Source organism: Silurus meridionalis, chromosome 3 (assembly GCF_014805685.1).
Source record: "Silurus meridionalis isolate SWU-2019-XX chromosome 3, ASM1480568v1, whole genome shotgun sequence".
Lineage (NCBI taxonomy): Eukaryota > Metazoa > Chordata > Actinopteri > Siluriformes > Siluridae > Silurus > Silurus meridionalis.
The window spans coordinates 8,406,618-8,427,103 of NC_060886.1; the positions used below are offsets into that span (position 1 = coordinate 8,406,618).

A 20,486-nucleotide genomic window follows, 5' to 3' on the forward strand; every position below is an offset into this window, starting at 1 on the left:
AGTATGTTCAGTAACTTCATACCTACACAATGCATTTCTATAGTATATAAACTATAATGAGCGAATGAATGTAGGTGGAGGAGATAAAGTGGCATCTGAAATCCATCAAAACCTTATTGCTAAGAGAATAAAAGTAATGGCAGGAGACACGCCTGAAGAACTTAATGTGAGATGTCAATGATGGCCCAAAGTCACTAAATGTCCCTTTGTGCCTCTGTAGTTGTTTATAGGTCATTGGCAGGGCGAACACCGTTACATCTAGTATAATGCATACAAAACAATTAGCATTTATATGGCTCTCTTCATGTGGGACATCTTTGGCCACTCTTTAAACTCTTTTAGATGTAAAGCTCAACAAAAGCCAATACCTAAACAAAACCTGTATCTGGGCAAGCCTTAGGCAAACAAGTATGGCCAATAGACTTTTTTTTTTTTTTTTTTTTTTAAATAAAGACAACACTAAACTCGTAGTGCTTTGCTGGAACTGAATAGGCAAGTACATGTGCTTTCATGCACTATAGAGTTTCTGGTGTCTACTTATTCAGCATTCAGTGACCTCGACACGCAGGGAGAACATTCCCGGGCCACCAAGGACCTGGCATTAGGCAGCCATGCTAAAAGAAAATGGCTCCTTAATAAGGTAAGCCAATTAGCATGTTGAAAGAGAGAGCGATGTGACGAGAATGAGAAAAGTCCTCGAAGTCTGAAGAAGTCAGTCAGGACTTCCAATTGAAATATATATAATCGAAAATTGCTAAATGAAGACAACAAAATCCGAAAAGACATTTTTTTACTCTACTATAAACAATACTTACTACTTACTCTTATGCGCTTTGCTGTATGAATGTTTTAAAATATTATAAAAGACCATTAAAAATTGTAACTATCTGTTAAATTTCTCCATTCTTCACAGGTAAAGAAAATAGGAATGAAAAGACAAATCCAACAAGTGAGGAAGGGAGTGCAAACAAGATGCAGAGGGGAATGGTAGTGTCAGGGAGTGGGGTGTTTGTGAAGAATGAAGGCCTGTCACACTTTGTTTTTCTGCCTGTTGATTCTGAATGCCACGAATTAGTTAGCTGGGTGGGAGGGGACACAGGGTGAAGAAGGAGCAGGCAAAGAGACTCTACCCTCCTGCTAGGAGACAGAGTGAAAGGAAAAAGAGAAAAAAAGAGGGAATGAAAGCCGGCAAAGTAACAGTTAAGAGGAGAGGAAGGAGGAGGTTGTGGGAAAGATGAATTAAAATTGTAATGCAATTTCAATATCTACATTACTGCTCAAAAATTTGAAATCAGAAAAAAAAAAAAATTATGAACATTTTAAACTCTAATGTGTCCAATATGACACTGAAAACAAACCATTTTAGAGGTCTGGTATTTGAAGTAATTTGATGGGGGAAATGAATTTGAAAGAAAATACTGAAAATATCAGGAATTAATTAATAAATTTTCTTCCTTCAAGATTTTAGACATCCGTTCTGGATATTTTAATTCTTAACTTGTGATCATAGTCATTTTTCTAGACCTGCACGCATACCACTATAATACAATTATATTACTGAATCTGAATCCAAAAGTCTGAAAAATGTGTATACAGAGTGACAGAAATAGAAGCAGCTCTTCTTCTTTCAGCTCCCATTAGGGGTCGCCACAGCAGATCATCCTTCTCCATACCCCCCTGTCCTCTACATTTGCCCTCTTTCAAACCAACTACCTGCATGTCTTCCCTTACCACATCCATAAACCTTCTTCTTGGTCTTCCTCTTTTCCTCCTTCCTGGTGGCTCCATCCTCAGCATTCTCCTACTGATATACCCCATGTCCCTCCTCTGCACATGTCCAAACCATCTCAATCTCACCTCCCTCACCTTTTCTCCAGAACGTCCTACATGCGCTGTTCACATTTTTTTAAACAGACAATATATGATATAACTCACAATATATGTATAACTCATTAATTTCCTGTCTGTTGCTGTTCTCAGGTTGTGTGTAAACTCCCGGGGTTGAGCACCGTAAAAAGAATTTTTGAAAAAAAAGCTGGCTGTAATACCAGAATTGCTCTGGAAATGTTGCACTCATCAAGACAATGCATAATTCCTGATTCAACATCATACTGGAGAACAGAAACAACATTTAAAAAGACTCCAACACACCATTATATGATATATCTAGAAGCACTGATCCAATTTTTTCCAATGCAATAGCAAAACCAAAAGAGTTCACTAAAACATATTTGGAAATTTCATTAGTTGTTTCGAGTTAAAACAGGAACAGTTTATTTCTATAGCGCTTTTCACAACAGACATTGTCTCAAAGCAGCTTTACAGAATTTAAGGTGAATGATGTATATTTATCCCTGATGAGCAGCCGTGGTGACTGTGGCAAGGAAAAACTCCCTTAGATGTTATGAGGAAGAAACCTTGAGAGGAACCAGACTCAAAAGGGGAACCCATCCTCATTTGGGTGACATCAAGAGTGTAATTATAAATCTTCAGACAATACAGAACACTGGAGAGTGAGAACTAACATGAGCACTGGAAATTATGAGTAATGTTCTTTCTACAGTTTTTTACAGAAATCAGACAGTTTCCAACCTTGCTTATAAGCTGTGTGACTAGTATGAGGTCCAGAAGGTTTCTGAATCTGAATCCGCAAGCCAACCCCACCAACCATCTACCAAATCCAAGGACACCTTTACATCACTAATATTGCATATAAACTTTATACAGTCAAAATACTTTAACGTAAACAAATACATGAGCTTCTTGAACATCCCACTCCAGATTTGCACTGAGGTGTGGATGTGGTGATCTGTAAACATTTATTCACAACTGCAAAAATGTGAAATCAGATTCAGATACTGAATGAGAAAGACTGGGGTGCAATCTGTGTTCCACTTCAGCTTAAAAATGTTCAATAGGATTGAGGTAAGATTTGAGTTCTTCAGCTTCAACCACATGGGCAATGTCATGCTGAAACACGTTTGGGACTCTACGTTCTACGTAAGACACTGTAGACAATTATCTGCTTCCATCTTTGTGTCAACAGTTTGGAGAACAACCATATTTTGATGTAATAATCAGGTTTCTACACATGGTGTCGGCTAATTATATAACACAAATTCCAAGCGAGCGTAACATGGTCCTCCTGGTATCATGAGGAATTCCTCTTACAACCATGTTTGTATTTGACAGCAGAAAGCTCTGTGGATGGAATTCTTAATGATACACTGGAGAAAATTTGGTGAACCACGAGAACACTGGAAGGATCTGTTTACTACTTGAGCCCATTCATTCCCATTTACACAAAGTTCACACAAAGATCTTCCATAACCGCCAATGGCCAGCAAAGCTAATCTGTGCTAACATTTTACTTAGTCAGCTTCAAATCAGGCAATCATGAATCGAAGGTGGATGTACTTATTCTTCATGGAGTGTAATCACATTACTTATACAAATAATAAATGGTTGACACTCAATAATGCTCAAAGTAGGAAAAAAACAGGCATCATTAAGATGAACATCTGCTTTGTAAAGATTTAAAATGTGTTTGTAATTTCAGAGTCATTGCTGTACTTGTAGCTCAGAGCTCAGGGATGAAGCTGTACCCGGCTTCAGGAGCATCGGCAGTTAGAAGGCCAGCACCTACTGAGCAGGAAAATCCCCCTTTCTTTTGTTGAACATGTCTTGGACTGTGATTACTTGAACTATAATGGCTTAGAGTCGCAATGAACAGTTTTGTAATCAGTTGTCCATCAGTGAACAGTTGATATCCTTAACAATGATAAAACTATAATGAATGGAGATTTTATGTCACCAGACCTTATCCATCAACCTGTCTATCACCACTGCAAAAAGGAAAGGGTTTAGAGCCGATACTTGATGCAGTCCAACCTCCACCTTGAACCAGTCTCTCGTTCCTACTGCACACTTTACTGCTATCACACTGTCCCCATACATGTAGTGCACCACCCTCACATGCTTCTCTGATCCTCAGACTTAACTGCCATCTCTCCTAAACATCTTCATGCTTCTACCGGTATGTCATCCATCTGGTCCTACCGACTTTCCACTCTTCATCCTCTTAAACAATGCTCTCACTTCCTCTGTACTAATCCTATCCAATTCCTGCTTCACCATGTCCACATCATCCAACCTTCTCTCTCTCTCATTTTCCTTGTTCATCAGCTGCTCAAAATACTCCCTCCATCTTCTTAACACCTTCTCCTCACTAGTCAACACATTTCCCTCTCCATCCTTTACTGCTCTAACTTGTAGCACATCTTTCCCTGCTCTGTCCCTCTGCCTGGCCAATCGGTACAAATCCTTTTCTCCTTCCTTAGTGTCCAACTTCTCCTACAGCTCATATGCCTTTTCCTTGGCTTTTGCCATATCCCTCTTTACCTGCTGCCGCATCTCCTTGTTTTCCTGACTACTTCAATCTGTTGATCCCAATTCTGTTTTGCCAACCTATTTCTCCTTATGCTTTCCTGCACTTCCTCATTCCACCACCACGTCTCTTTGTCTTCCTTTCTATTTCCAGATGTCACACCAAGTACGTTTATAGCTGTCTCCCTCATTACTTCAGCAGTAGTTACCCAATCATCCAGCACCTCTTCACCACCACCGAGCCCCTGTCTGACCTCTTCCCTGAACCTCACACTACAGTCTTCCTTCTTCAGTTTCCACCATCTTATTCTTCTTTCAGTCCTCACTCTCCTCCTCTTCTTCGCCTCCAAAACATCCGATGCTGTCTAGCTGCACTGTCCCCTGCCAACACCAGTCTCCAATCTCCTACATAGAACATAGTCCACCTGTATGCACCTTCCTCTACTCTAATACGTCACCCTATGATCCCTTCTTCTTCTTAAAATAAGTGTTCACCACTGCCATTTCTATCCTTTCAGCAAAATCTACCACCATCTGCCCTTCCACATTTCTCTTCTTAAAGCCATACGTACCCATCACCTCCTCATCACCTCTGTTCCCTTCACCTAAATGGCCATTAAAGTCTGCCCCAATCAGCAATCTTTCATTCCTAGGTACACCATCTACCACTTCATCTAACCCACTCCAGAATTTAAAATATCTTTATTAATAATCTATTTATTTCTATACAGGGTTTCTGCAAGTTTCACCAAGTCAAATGAAAGACTTTTTCATACCTTTTAAAAGCATTAAGAATGAAATTTAAGACCTATTTCACAACATCAAACATACACACACACCTAAATTTCTCTCTTTCAAGCCAAGTATCTATTCCGTCCGTTCTACAGTACAGACCAAAAGTTTGGACACACCTTCTCATTCAAAGAGTTTTCTTTATTTTCATGACTATGAAAATTGTAGAGTCACACTGAAGGCATCAAGGGCTATTTGACCAAGAAGGAGAGTGATGGGGTGCTGCGCCAGATGACCTGGCCTCCACAGTCACTGGACCTGAACCCAATCGAGATGGTTTAGAGGTGAGCTGGACCGCAGAGTGAAGGCAAAAGGGCCAACAAGTGCCAAGCATCTCTCGGGGAACTCCTTCAAGACTGTTGGAAGACCATTTCAGGTGACTACCTCTTGAAGCTCATCAAGAGAATGCCAAGAGTGTGCAAAGCAGTAATCAAAGCAAAAGGTGGCTACTTTGAAGAACATAGAATATGACATTTTTTCAGTTGTTTCACACTTTTTTTATGTATATAATTCCATATGTGTTAATTCATAGTTTTTATGCCTTTAGTGTGAATCTACAATTTTCATAGTCATGAAAATAAAGAAAACTCTTTGAATGAGAAGGTGTGTCCAAACTTTTGGTCTGTACTGTACGTCTGTGGCAGAAAGCTGATTACATGTTGGTCTAAATTGTGAAATACAGTGGACGAGCGAAAGAAAGAACACCACGGAAAAAAACACAAACATTCTTAAAGTGCTACAGAAGCATTTCAATGATCATTAGAGTTAGTGTTTCATGAACAACGGAAAATGAAGACCTGTTTAATTATTTACGACCTAAAACAGGGAATGTAAGACTTTTACGAAGTGTTTTTATACACTGCGAAAAAATCCTGTTCTACGACTCTACTTTGGGACAAGGTCCATCGTTAAACTTTACAAATAAAATTGAATTGAAGTAAAATGTGTGTGCGTGTAATGTACTTTATTCTTACCTGCTGGAGGTCGGCCAGAGAGTACAGGTGAATGTGCTGTAACAGGTATTCCCTTGGAAAAATCCTGCAGAAACAGCACGAATGAATCGTCACACAATACAGCACCAACACCAAAGTGTATAATATAAGTGCGGCATTATATTGTACTATTGTTCCGCACTTACACTTTCACATCACGCTGCACTAAGATTAAAAAGGCTGATATACACACATGCACTCTTCCCCATCACAGAACAAGCTCTATCCCATCATTGTGCTTCTGTATCTATGGCAACATGAGTCCAAATGACTGGGAAAATAGGGGTTAATTTAAGTGAATTGGAAAAGGCCTATGGAACAGCCATTTAAAAGCACTCTCCCTTATTACAGGTGAAGTGGGACGTCTCTCTCTCTCTCTCTCTCTCTAAATGTCTGCCTCTATCTCTTTCTCCTGTCTGGATGCCTATTATGGCCCTCTTCACCCCTCTCGTACTCTGCTCTCCTCATTCGCTCTCTCCATCAGTCGCCTACGCCGGCTCACATTACAAATCAAGAGCCCACAGAGGCATCCGGAAAAAGAGGGGATGGGAGGGAGAGTGAGGAAGAAAGGGAGGAACGAATAAAAGGCAATCGATAGAGATGATGGTGTGAATGAGGGGGAGAAATAAAAGAAACTGGGATGGATAGATGGATGGACGAGAGAGATGAGAGTGAGTGACGTGGCCAGGCAAAGTGAGTGAGTGAGCAGGTTCGACTGGGCAGAAAAATAGAATGCATTTACTGAAGTAATGATGTCATGGATTTATTGTCACAAACATTTTACATCTCACGTAGTCATTATAATGCTTTATGATCACATTTGTATGCATCCTTTTTGTTCAAGTATTAGATTGTTGTCACACTCTCTGTAGACAAAGAACAAAGACAAAGAAGTGTATTCTAAGTGAAGCATAAATCCCTATGCTTTCAAAGATAACCTGAGATAGATAGATAGATAGATAGATAGATAGATAGATAGATAGATAGATAGATAGATAGATAGATAGATAACAGACAGACAGACAGATAGATAGATACATGACAGACAGACAGACAGACACAGACATATAGATGACAGACAGACACATGACAGACAGACAGACATATAGATGACAGACAGACAGACCGACAGACAGATACATGACAGACAGATAGATTATATAGACAGATAGATTAGATAGATGATAGATAGATAGATAGATAGATAGATAGATAGATAGATAGATAGATAGATAGATAGATAAGATAGATAAGATAGATAAGATAGACAGATAGATAGATAGATATAGATAGATAGATAGATGCTCCAAGGGTGCCTGTATCATGGCTGACCCTTTGCTCTGACCCCAGCTTCCTAACATTGCCAGGATATGCAAAGAATAAAATTCACTGTGCTGTATGACAAATAAAGTCTCTTCTTTATATGTGTTTTTTTTTTTTAACATCCCATTCCACATTTAGTTGAAGTCAGAGCTCTATTGCAGGCCACTAAATATCTTTTACTCCATCCTATGTAAAGCACATCTTCATGAAACTGGCTTTAAGCACAGGAGCATTGACATGCTGGAACAGTTTGGAGTCTCCTAGTCAAAGTAAAGGGAAAAGTTTATGCTACAGCATTCGCATATTTTCTTTTCGGATGAATCCATGGAACAGTGCAGACAATCACACTTTCACAGCGTTACGAAAACCACGAAAGAAAACTCAACTGTAACCCGTGCAGCTCACCCCCATCTCAGTCATGTATTCCAGCTACAGAGCCATCTACTTGAACAGGGCATGCTGGTCTTCATTGCTCCAAGGGGCAGGGTAACCGGACTGATTAAGCATGACTCCTCTGGGACATGGTCAGGCCTGTCAGTGCATCTCAAGCTTCTCTCAGTTAATAGTACCCTGATTCCACTCTGTGGCTGAGCTTGGTCATTTTGCAAGGCTGCTGTACAGATGTTGGGGGGAAAAGAGATGACTTGTGGCAGATACTGCATGCATGTGTGTGTGTGTGAGTGTGTGTGTGTGCGCAAGAGAAAGAGGATGTTGGTTGGCAGCGCGTGAAAAGAGCTCCTAATGACACAGACGGGATGAGAAAAGAGAACGGAGAATAAATTGTGAGCAGTAAGGGAGTAATTTAGTATAAATGGTGCGGAAAGGAAGCTGGAATAGCTGAGAACGCATGTACAGAAATAAGAGTGTGGGTGAAGGTATGAGGGTTTGCTGATACAGGGAAATTTGGAGGGTTTCTACATACACAAAAAAAAGACTTTAAAACTGTTACTGCTTATTAATTTGAATAATAGTAGCAGGCATGGTGGGTTAGTGGTTAGCACGCTTGCCTCGCACTTCCGGAGTTTGAAGGAGTTTCCATGTTTTCCCGATGCGTTGGAGGTTTTCCCCCTCGTACTCTGTCTAGAAGATCGGATCATAGCGACTTGGTTCTTTGAATGTCATTTTATAAAAATGAACGAATAATTTTTCTAGGCATTTAGTTTTTCTTATATTAGAAATAAAACAAAATGTTACATTTGCGGATCCCCAACACATCTACATACATGAACTTTGACTATAGTTCCAATAACTTATATATGTACATATAAAAACGTAGTGTATAAGGGAGTCATGGGACAAAAGAACGAACGACTGGGAGCAGAGGACTCATGATATGAACTATACAATTCTGTTTCCTGTGTAATGCACTGCATAACGTATATGGGAGTCAGATGATATAAAAACTAATGACACTGACCAGTCAGAAGATGAACTGCTCACTTCTGTTTCCTGTACATAACCTATGGAGATTTTGTGATGTTTTGTTCATGCGTGTCCAGTTCAAAATGAACGAATCATTCATGAACAACCCATTAATACTGACTAGTCTTTGGACTGTGGGAGGATGGCAAACCATTCTTTATAGGCTGATTAGAATTTCCAAATTTTGTGTGTGTGTGTGTGTGATAGTGTCCCTTGTGCTAGAGAAACTCCAGTGCTAGAGAAACTCTACTGATGCTAAACTGTACATGGATGATAGAAAATCTAATGGAATATGTGTGAACGTTGGAAAATCCATCGTTGGAAAATCCATCAACTTTCTATACCACTAATCCAACACAAAGGGACATGGGGACCATGTTCTATCATCCATGTACAGTTTAGCATCAGTAGATTGGTATATACAATATACAAACCTGGAACAATCCAGATTTCACAGGTTTGAGATATTCTGCATGGTTCTGCTTGAGCACCAAAGCAATAAAGCCTATTATTTAAATATTAGGCAACATCTAGTGAGTCCACTGTTCAGTTACATTAGACTAGGGCTGCAACGATTCCTCAAGTAATTCGATCCAAAAAATTAATCGTTTAGTCAATTTAACTAAACACGGAGCACTGTGTGTCCCACGGACCATTATTACTCACGCACCACCCGCTAAACTTTGGAGTGCTCTGGACAGGTAACACAGAAGACGCTACAGAATGAAAAATGGAGGAACACGTGGAAAACAGCGAGGGATAAGGAGAAGATTCATATAGAAGTCCATTTCCGCCACATTAAATAAAAAGTTTGCTAATGCCAATTTTTTTTCTTGCGATTCCGACTATTTTCCTTGCAATTTCATAATTGTAGAATTAGGCAACTTTTTTTTTTTTTTTTTTTATGTGGCAGAAATAGGCTTCCATAGAATTCAGGCCAAAGAAAGAGACAAAGTATCCAAAGTTTGGGATCAAACAGAAATAAATTTTTTTTTTAAGAGTAATCAGAAATGAATATATTTGTATATACATTTTGATTTTTTAATTAAATGCATTAAATGGGTTTAGTTTTCAGATATTCTTGTGTGCAATTTTAGCAACAATTTTTTTTTTTCTAAATAGGAAACACTTGTAATTGTTGATCTTAAGAAACCCGTCTTATTTTCTTTTGTATATTTGGCATTGCTCTTTAATAAAGAAAAATACTTCTTATTATTAATCGATTAATCGTTGGAATAATCGGTAGAATACACAAATACTTAAATAATCGATAGCAACAGCTCTAGATTTGACAAATCCACGTGCCATTTTAGGGGGAACCATATTAAATGATATTGTTGCAGGGTTTTTGCAAATAAACACTAAAGTACAGTATTATATATTCGACCATAATTTGCATAAATGTTTTTATCTTGTGATGTCATTGCTGCTCTCTGACTACATTATTCATCATACAAACAAGTTGTTATAAAGCTAACATTTACAACTTTGAAGTTTTTTTTTGCAATCGTATACCGTCTAAGTTCTGTTATTATGGCTAAAATGTCTGAGTGATAGTCGCAAAAGCGGTAAATGAAAGCAGCAGTAAATTAATGGCTAATGGAATGGAGTAGAGCAGCAGTCCATTAGCTTTTATTCAGAGCTCTGGGCTGATTCTCATTAGACTCGGATATTTCTGAACTAATCTCAGTTTAAACCGAGGCAAGAAGGAAAGGATTGTTTGTTAAGACAAGGTTGAAGTTCCACTTTTATGTTTTGGGGAGGTGTAATGGTTATCAGAGAAAAAAGGCACCACTGTGAGCACTAACCAGCTTCTTACTGTGTTAATATGCACTGCAGGTGTATCCAATATATAGTAAAGATATGTGAACTTTATGAAATGAACCTGAAGTCACAAAAAGACATCCTCAGGGTAATGTTTTTGTACCTTTTTTTGCTAAGAAAAGATGGAACAATGAGGATGGGGTCAATAAAGGTCAAATTACAAACAAGACACAAATAATAACACACAAATAATGAGATATGAAGAATGGTATTAACATCTAGGTACACTAATAGACAAACTAATTGAGATATGGGACTTATACAGCCATATGTGGGTCTTCCCTAACATTTAAAAGGCACACAACTGTATAGGATGTCTTTTTGATGTGGTATGACATTTCCCCTTCATTTGAACTAACCTGATTTTTACTAACACCCTTGTGGCTGAATGATCCCAAATCTCCACAAGCACACTTCAACATCTAGTGGAACATCTTATATATTGATAACAGCAAATAGGAACAAAATGTGGAATGAGATGTTTAAATGAATCTTACAGGTCAAGTGTCCACAAACATTTGTTTGTACAGGATAAAAAAAATTAAATAAAAGAAGCAAATTATACTATTAAAATCCCCTATTGTTACTGCATATGCATGTTCTTTATGGTTCTCTGCCATCGTGTCAGTCTGTTATAGCACCAGTCTCTCATTCTCTCTTTATCTCTATTTGGGTGTTAATACGTGTTCTGTTGGCTCCAGTCAATCTTTCTTTCTCTCAGCCACAGAGTAAATATATTCTTTGAGTTGCAGTGTTTGTTGGTGGCGGTATCCAGGAGATACAGGGGGCTTGTCGACATTCAGGAGTACAAATACAGGAGCTGCTATCACACTAACCGTTCGGGAATCTGGGTAAGATAGTTGCTACATGTGCAGTGTTTAATTGCAGTATAATGACTCTATACTGTTAAAGATTTCCATATTTTTTTAATATATAGTCACTCAAAAAGAGAGCATCTGGCATTAATTGAAATACATATAAATGACTATGGTTCCATAAAGTTGCTCCTGCCAGGGATTCAGATACTCACCTATTTTCTATAGTATGTATTAATTCACAGTTTTTCCCAAGGTCAGGAAAGGATACACTTAGTGTAGCTTTGACTTTGTTGTTCAGTGGGCTAGCTTACATATTTAGGATTTGCCCACCCTTGTATAAGGACAAAAATGTGAAACTTTATCTTGTATAAAATGCATTAATGCATAAAAAAGCATGCTGCATGCCTGTGTGTGGGTGCCCATGTGCTCATGGAGGTGCATTATATCAGGCTGTGCAGTGTTTGCTTTGACGGCTCTCTCTGCTCTCAGTGTAAACACTCTCCACCTCTTCACTGATGGGTGTCTGGGCTAGGCGATGGATTGCGGGGGTAATATTTTAGTGCCACTGCCCTCATTAATCCTGCACTGTTTAGAAATTCAGAGCATTAGTCGTTGCCGGCGCGCAGCCTGGCCGTAAACACTGGACCTGAACGCCGGTGATGACCGCGTCTAGAGGCGGCCTATAAACACCCCGGCCAGATAAAGTCACCTCCTGCTGGTCCAGCTGGGACAGCTCCAGAACCCGAGGGGATGATGCAGAGGTGGACCTTCGACGGGTGCTCAAGACCAAACTCCGCCTTTGACTAAGCGCATCGTCTGTACTTCAAAAACAGGCTCCCACAGCCTAGGTCACCATGGAGTTCAAAAGACCGAGCGGAAAAAGCAGACTGGCCCTTTCAATAATTCAAGGATTCGTATTGGCTCGACAAGAAAAAAGAGAGAGAAGCTGCGACTTCGGTTCGAGAGTCCTTCATACGAGTCCAAAATGGACAATTTTTCGAAGAAAGTCTTTGAAAGTGGTAAACAGTCGCGAATTACTCAGTCTGCACTATTCTTTTTTCCACAACCTTGCTTTAAACGCTTCTACGGCCATTCTTTTTCCTTCTCGTTTCTATGTGGTCGGCATTATTCAATTCAGCATTGCATTGTGTAGGATTTTAGCATAGGATTGTCAAGGGTTCTAAACCCCCTCCCGTATGGATAAGTGAAACCACGTGCACTCTGTATATGAAGCTGACCTTGAAGAGGGCACAGAGTATTTGTCATAGAGACAAGCCTTTTAGTGAGGAGCCCTTCATATAAACATAGGCCTTTCATATTTCCACTCAAAGTATGCCTGAGGAATCTACGTGCACTCTTGCAATTCCAGCTCTCTTTTGCCTCACATGTGGCTTCTGTGTTTCGTGGTGTGCTGATACTAATTTCATGTAAGTTTTCGGTCATGCACTTACCTGCGACGCAGGTCCTCGGCTACGGTGGCCCGGCAGTTGAATAAATAAGCCCTGAGAGACTTGAGTTGCTGCCGCAGCTTCAGCACACCAGCTAGAGGTTCCGAGTGTTCGTAGAGGCCTGGGTTTAACTGCTTCACGTCCAGCAAGGGCTCCTCATAAATAAACTCCAGGAACTCTTTCGCTTGCTTGGACACCTGATGGAAAATTTCATTGAGTCAGACTACACAATTTTATCATCTATTAGAAGGTATAGTGCGGAGGTCCCAAAGCATTGACCCAATACCAGGTGGTGGAAAAGTCGCAACTGGGTCACAAGTATGTTCTAAAGAAAATGGCACGTAGCGCTTTCCGTGCAGTGCGCAGCCTTGTGTAAAAACAAACAGCACGTGGCTCAATGATTCGGCTCTAGTGGACGATCTCGTAATGACAGCGGACCTTCTAAGCCCCTCTAGCAAAGGACGCAACCCTGAAAAACTATCCTTATAGATTTTTTTGCCGTTAACCGAAAGTTCCAGCAATAGACTATCGGTGCAAATTAATCAGCAAAACCGATTCATTCGACCTCTACGTGTAACGATATGATACAGCCATGAAAAGAGTCAGAGACGACCAAGTCCGCTCATGTTTCTTCAAACGCTATGCGGATCTCGATTTCAGCTCTCTGAATCTGTGCAACGCTTGATAAAAAAAACCCACACTGAATTAATCTAATCCTCTGTAATATGCATTACATTTTACTCAAGTGTGTCATTTTAGTACTGCAGGCACCTTGTGTTTGCTCGTGTCCCAGTTATGCAGCAGTCGAGCAGGAATAAGGAAAAGGTTGTCCTGGTGGCAGCTCTGGCAATAGTACCATCCACTGTAGCAGCAAACCTTAGCCTTGCCTCGAGACAAACCCACTGGCCTCTGACATCCTGTAGGGAGGGTAGGGGAGGTGAGGGGGAGATAAAAAAAGTCTGAGATTAACCAACAGATACAAATACAATAGACAATCTATCTTATGAAGCATTGCATCACTGTGCAAAGGCCAAAGTCATCGCATGAGATAAAGCGCTCTAATGAGTACGACTTCTGATAATCATTACTAAAGGTCAACCACGGTTAATACTAGACTAGGTGTTGTTCTGTTAATATGTCCAAGTTTATGGTGTGTATCTTGGTCAGACGGAGGTTAGCAATTTTAGTGCATTTCCAAAAGATAAAACAAGGTTCGGGTACGGGGGTCGAGAAGTGCAAAACAAATCAACAATTTAGAAAACATAAAAATTCAGAAAACACAGTAACAAATCCGAAAACAGAACAATTCAGACAAACCGGAAAAAAGGTAGGAATAGTTTGTTAATGGAATACTTACCGCTCATTGGACGAGACATTTTTTCAATCGAGATATACAGGAAGTACAACAGGCTGTGGCAGAATAAAGTCAGTATGTGTGTGTAAATGTTAAAAAATATTTAAAGTTGTACTATTGGAGAAAAATTTGTTTAAAATAAAAGCTGAACTTATGTACAAGAAACAATGATTTATAAGAAAAGACAATATCCTACTTTCTGTATATTATAATTGGCAGATGTCTCATCCAATGAGTGATAAGTATTTTGTTCGCAAACTATACCTACTTTTTCCGGTTTGATTAAATTGTCATCATGTTTTTGGATTTGTTCATTTACTTTCTGATTTATTGTTTTGTTCTTCACTTATTGAAGTCTTTTGAAATCACTTCATCACCAAAGCCACAATCTACAAAGCCACAACAAACACTAACTGTGTCTAATACGACCACCATGGAGATTGAAGTCCTGTTCAATAAAAACAATAATGCTTTGTCTTTCCTACATCTTTCTTTGTCTTTTTCATGTCTTTCTAGTCCGTGTTTTCGTCAAACATTTAGGCACCACATGTAAGAGATTCACCCCGAAGAACCAAAACAGCTGATGGTAAACTTAGCAGGTGTCCCTTATCCGGAGCCATCTGGTAGTTAAAACTGCACGGAAGAAACGTGGAAGAAGAAAGGATGAGAGAATGAAAAGGACGAAGTGTCGGCTATGCAGACGAGCACTGTTCTCAGTGAGGCATGGTGTCGGCAGCCTACTTCACAAGCGGAGAAAGACAGCGAGATGGGAGATTAGATATGGAGGAACAAAAACAAAGTGGAAAAAACAGTCTCCTAAAAGGGGAGGTCTACTGAGGTCTGTCTTCCCAAGGAGGATCCAGTGAACAAAAGAGAAAACTATTTACTGATTAGAGTGTTAGTGTTATGATTGTCAGGTGTAGTTCGGGGTATGGGGCAGTAGGAACCTGGGTGCCATAATGCTTCGCTAATAATTTTCGCACAAGGGCACTCTTGAAGCCTCAATTCTGATTGATCAGAAAGCACTCAATATGGTGCAGCTTTCTTTAAGCAGGCATTAGATTAGCATTTTTTTGGGAAAACGTCTTTGCAGCAGTCAGAGGTAGTTTTAAGGATGGAGAGCTTCTGTTATTTCTCAGTACGAGCCATTTTTTGTCTTTGTAACTTCAAGAGAAATGAAAAGAAATGCATGAATTGATAAATAAACCGATCTTTAATTAACAAAACAATTATTTTCTTTAAAATTGTACTGAATTGTTGGTGGTAACACCATCACACACCCTGGCATCAATTATTTAATAATTTTTTCCTACAATTTCATTGTAAATGTTGAAATTTAACTACACAGCTAACATTCTGTATACACTATATGGACAAAAGTTGGTAGACACCTGCCCATAAGATTCGTGTGGTATTTAAAGACCCCCTTCCACTTTTTAGTCCCCATGTACTTTAATAATAAACTCCACTCTTCTAGGAAGATGCTTCACTAGATTTTGTAGTGTGCTTGTGGACATTTGTGCTCATTTGGCTACAAGGGTGTGTAAAATCATGTACTGATGAAAAATAAAGTGAGAAGGTCTGGGGTGCGGTTAGCATTCATCCCAAAGGTGTTCAATAGGTATGAGGTCAGAGCTCTCTAGCAGGCCACTCAAGATCTTCTACTCTAACCCATGTAACGCACATGTTCATAAAGATGCCTCGGTGCACAGAGGAATTGTCATGCTGGAGCAGGTTTGGGTTTCCTATGTTTCCTTGTGATCCTCCAACTTTGTACTAACAGTTTTTTCTAACTAGTTTTTTATATATAGAATTTTTTAGATTTTAGTTTTATTTCAGTTTGTTTGGATGTCACAAATGGTTTCGATTTCATTTTTATCTTTCAAAAATCATCACTTCTAGTTTGCATTTAGCTTTAGTATTGTTCGAGATTCGAATATAAAAGCCTCTAATAATAAAAGCCTTGACACCTTTAAATGTTCGATTTTTAAACGCTGCCGAAAAACAAGAAACAAAATCTGCACTTTGTAAAGAATGGAAATTAGAATTGGAAATAAAATAGAAATGTAAAAAAAAAAAATTTGCATTTTTAGCAACATTTAAGTCAAGAAACATGCAATAAATACAAAAACTTTAGCTTGATTCTTTGAAATTCCATCAGTATCGCAGAAACACGTTAATAATTCCCGTTGTTTTTTTTTTTCTCGTGAATTGTTTTCGTTTTCATTTCGATATAACTACAAACTGTTTTCAGTCAGTAGCCTGTTATTTTAAATATATACATTCCGTCAAAAATAGCCCCGAGCTCAAACGCTCAAAAATGTCTTCCTCTTATTTAGTTCCCAGCTGAAAAATATTCCACTCGTTCCCGCCCCTAAACCGATATGTAATGGGATGTTCTAGCTGGGCTTGAAATCAGGCATCACGTACGGTCCTTCATTGCCAATGTAAACCTGAGGTTTTCAGAGGCAGGGACCCCAGACTATAAAAAGTCCGAGTTGGTGTCCCCCTCCTTTTGCTTCACCACTGATGGGAGCCTGATCGCTGCACTGAGCCACAGACCCCGCAGCGGGGTGTCGTGTGTCATGGCTTCCCTGTAATCAGTGCATGAGCCCACAAATACCACCCCGCTCTGAAAATAGCACATCGCTGTACCGCTCACTTCACGTTCACTTGTTGGGAAAACTATTATTAAGAAAGGTTTTCGAGCGAGGCATACGGCTTGAAGAATGTTCAGTTTTTATGCTTTTATGCAACAGGCAAAAACAAATCCGAAGCTGACAGTGTGTCACAGCGGAGAGTAGAACATTAATGACAGGACTGCTCCTCCAAACTCAAACAGACAGCCATGAAAGCAAAGTGCGCTTCGGGAAAGCTTCACAGGCTACAAATCACAAGAGTTTGTCTTCTTTGATTAAACATTGCCATTCCCAACTGTCAGTGAGAATAGTTTATTAAGCCAAGGCTCTTGGCCAGATTCCAGAACAGACCCAGTGCTGTAGATTCACTCTTCCCAAATGTTTTTCAGCTTCCGCAATGTCCACTATAGACACGAGTCCAAGAAAGGAGATTTGGTGCCCAGAATCTGTATCACACCACATCTCTGGAGGCACACAATTGTAAAGGACGTTTTCGGATGTGGCATAATACAATCTAGCATTATGTGCTCAAAGCCAGCTCCATAAATAAATGGTTTGGAGTGAAAGATCCTTAGTGGCCCGCTAGAGAGATCTGATTTTCAAACCTATTGAACACCTTTAGGATGAATGTAAACCCTGACTGCACCCCAGGTCTCCTCACCTCACAACATCAGTACCTGACTTTACTAACACCCTTGTGTCTGGTGAACACAAATGTCCATAAGCACTCCAAAATCTAGTGGAACATCTTCCCCAAAAAGTGAAGGTTATTATAAGAGCAAATTGGGACTAAATGTTGAATACGATGCTCAAAAAGCACATACCATATTTCTAGGGTCAATCATGAGACCGCTAAAATAGAGCTAAAAAATGCACCAGGGTTGGGCAAAGATACATCAAAATGTATTTAAATAAATATATAATAAATAAAATACCAAATACCTTAACTTTAAGTGTAACAAAATGAACTACAAAATACAGCAGCCACAATATGTATCAAAATAAACTACTGAATTTTTTTTTGCAAACCTTCCACCTATTAACCAATTTGTTCCTTCACCATTACACCAACTCAGTTGATTAGGTAAACAATGTTTAAAAGCAACAGCTTTTCTCTGGTCGAGTCGTGCAATAAATCTGACATGCAACCAGTTAACAGTTTAATGTCTAACAGCTTGTGAATGACTCATAATTGTATTCTAATTTGGTTTCTTGGTGTTTGGTAATGAAGAGCTACTTTACATCAGCAACAACGACTCAATGACAAACAAGTCATTCATGTTGACATTCAGAACAAAACAACTAACACACCTGTATTTATAGCGACTAGTTTCTAACTAATTTATAATTTGATTTTTAATTATAAATAACAGTAAATTATGAGTCAGGCAGTTATTCATGCAATTGTATAAAAAATCATGACCTAATTCAATTATTGTACAATATTCGGCAATCAAATATTTATTTATCAATCATTGGACTCCTATTTGAAAGCTGGCAGACTGCACATTTCTTACCTTTACCACCTTCTTTCATACGGATCTATTTTCTGTTCTGATCTCAAAAAGTCTGGCCAAACTACTGAGTGGGCACCAATCAGAGGCTGCATTTTTATGATGTCATCATGGAGACTTCTTACAAAGTATTTCACAGTGTTTTAAATATACAAAAATACAGAACACAATTATTTTAATACAAAATATATTTTTTCATCAAATACAAATGGCAAAATCCTATTTGAAACACATGCATCATAAATACCGCCCATCCCTGATTTGCACGTCCAGCTTAGCACTTAAAAAAAAAAAAAAAAAAGAGGATAATGAACAAGATCATCAAATGCCACCTTCAAAAAGGTTCTTCAGACAAACAGAGAGGAAACCAATGCAATATGGCCAAGTGTGTAAAAGCGATGTGTTTTTGTGGTGCGTACTTCATTCTACACAACACAACCCTGAAATGGTGTCCGATGGGGCAAAAAAAAATAAATCAAGGGCACTTCTAGGTACCTTGTTTACAACGGTTCCTGGTGAAATAGGCGTGTCTGTTCTACAGGAGGTGCACAATGCTTGGCGGAGAGAGGGTCCCCCTGTTCCCCTGATTTTCACCGAGGTTCCCGCTTTTGGCGCTTTCAAACTAAATCTATGGGAGAACACTGATGAAGCAGTCAGGTGGGGGTGGCGCTTCGCTTCAATACAAGAGTAAAGACACCCGAGCTGCTGCTTTGATGTCCTTTATTCAAGCTGACACCCACTCCAAAAATACAAAATAAAAAAAACGTGCGCGATGGGGTGAGTGTGAGGTTGTGCGTGTGCGGCGCGTTTGCGTCTCGGCGAGTGTGTGTGGCTAAGAGAGATGTGCTGACCACCTTTTTGATGTAAACAGTAGTCACTGAGCCCCCACCTGACCCATGTGCCTCACTCCAGCTCCCAGGCTCGCTTCTATTGTCCTATCAACAGCTGTAACCTTCCTATTTGATCTGCCATCCTTGTGTCCCTCTACAGGATCCTTCTTTGGGGTTGTGTGAAAAGCTTCAACAGAAAGCTAGGGTTCAAGCAAACTGGAGGAAGGGAAATGTGCTGAAGTGAATGTGTGCTTCAAAGTTCTGTTTCACATCTTGCAGTAGTGAACAGTAATAAAGTAAAAGTAATTCATTGCTGTTCTAAGTGAAACCCAAATTTCGGAAATGTTGGGACTTTTTTTACATTTGAATAAAATGAAAACTAGCATGATAGAGCTTTAGTTGGCATTTGCAGATGGCACGGCGGACAGTGTCGTCTGAGGGCCCGAAGACCACAGGCATCCAACAAAGATCTTCGGCCTCGTCCCTTATGCATCGAGATTTCTCCAGTCTCTCTGAAACTTTTGATAATGTTAAAAAGACTGAAGACTGTAGAAAGAACATTACTTATAATCATACATTCCAGTGCTCATGTTAGTTCTCACTCTCCAGTGTTCTGTATTGTTTAAAGATTTATGATCACACTCTTGATGTCACCGAAATGAGGATGGGTTCCCTTTTTGAGTCTGGTTCCTCTCAAGTTTTCTTCCTCATAACATCTAAGGGAGTTTTTCTTGCCACAGTCACCACGGCTGCTCATCAGGGATAAATGCACACCGTTCACCTTGACTGTTGATTTCTGTAAAGCTGCTTTGAGACAATGTCTGTTGGGAAAAGTGCTATAGAAATAAACTTGACTAGACTTGATATGTACTGTAAATGATGAGATATGCAAAGCTTTTGCAATTGGATGTTGAAGAACATTGTTTTTAAAGTATTCCACAATCTTTTTACGTTCACAGATTGGAGAGCCTCTGCCCATCTTTACTTCTGACTCTGCCTCTCTAAGACATCCCTTTTATAGGTACTCCTGGTACAGACCTGATGTCAATTATCTTGATCTTCTAGCTGAATAATTTGAAAATGTCTGTCTTTTTCAGCCCTTTGTGCGACCTTTTTTGAGACCGGTAGCAGGCAGCTCATTTTG

At 39.5% G+C, this 20,486-nt stretch overlaps 1 protein-coding gene across 1 annotated transcript in view; it reads right to left on the reverse strand.

The window, feature by feature from the left end:
• The window catches only part of plekhm3 (pleckstrin homology domain containing, family M, member 3), a 41,093-nt gene that overhangs the window by 8,286 nt on the left and 12,321 nt on the right, over positions 1-20,486 (reverse strand). The window contains 3 exon segments of the mRNA XM_046845245.1: positions 6,153-6,216; positions 13,009-13,202; positions 13,777-13,922. Of these exon segments, the coding sequence (XP_046701201.1) occupies positions 6,153-6,216; positions 13,009-13,202; positions 13,777-13,922 (404 nt within the window).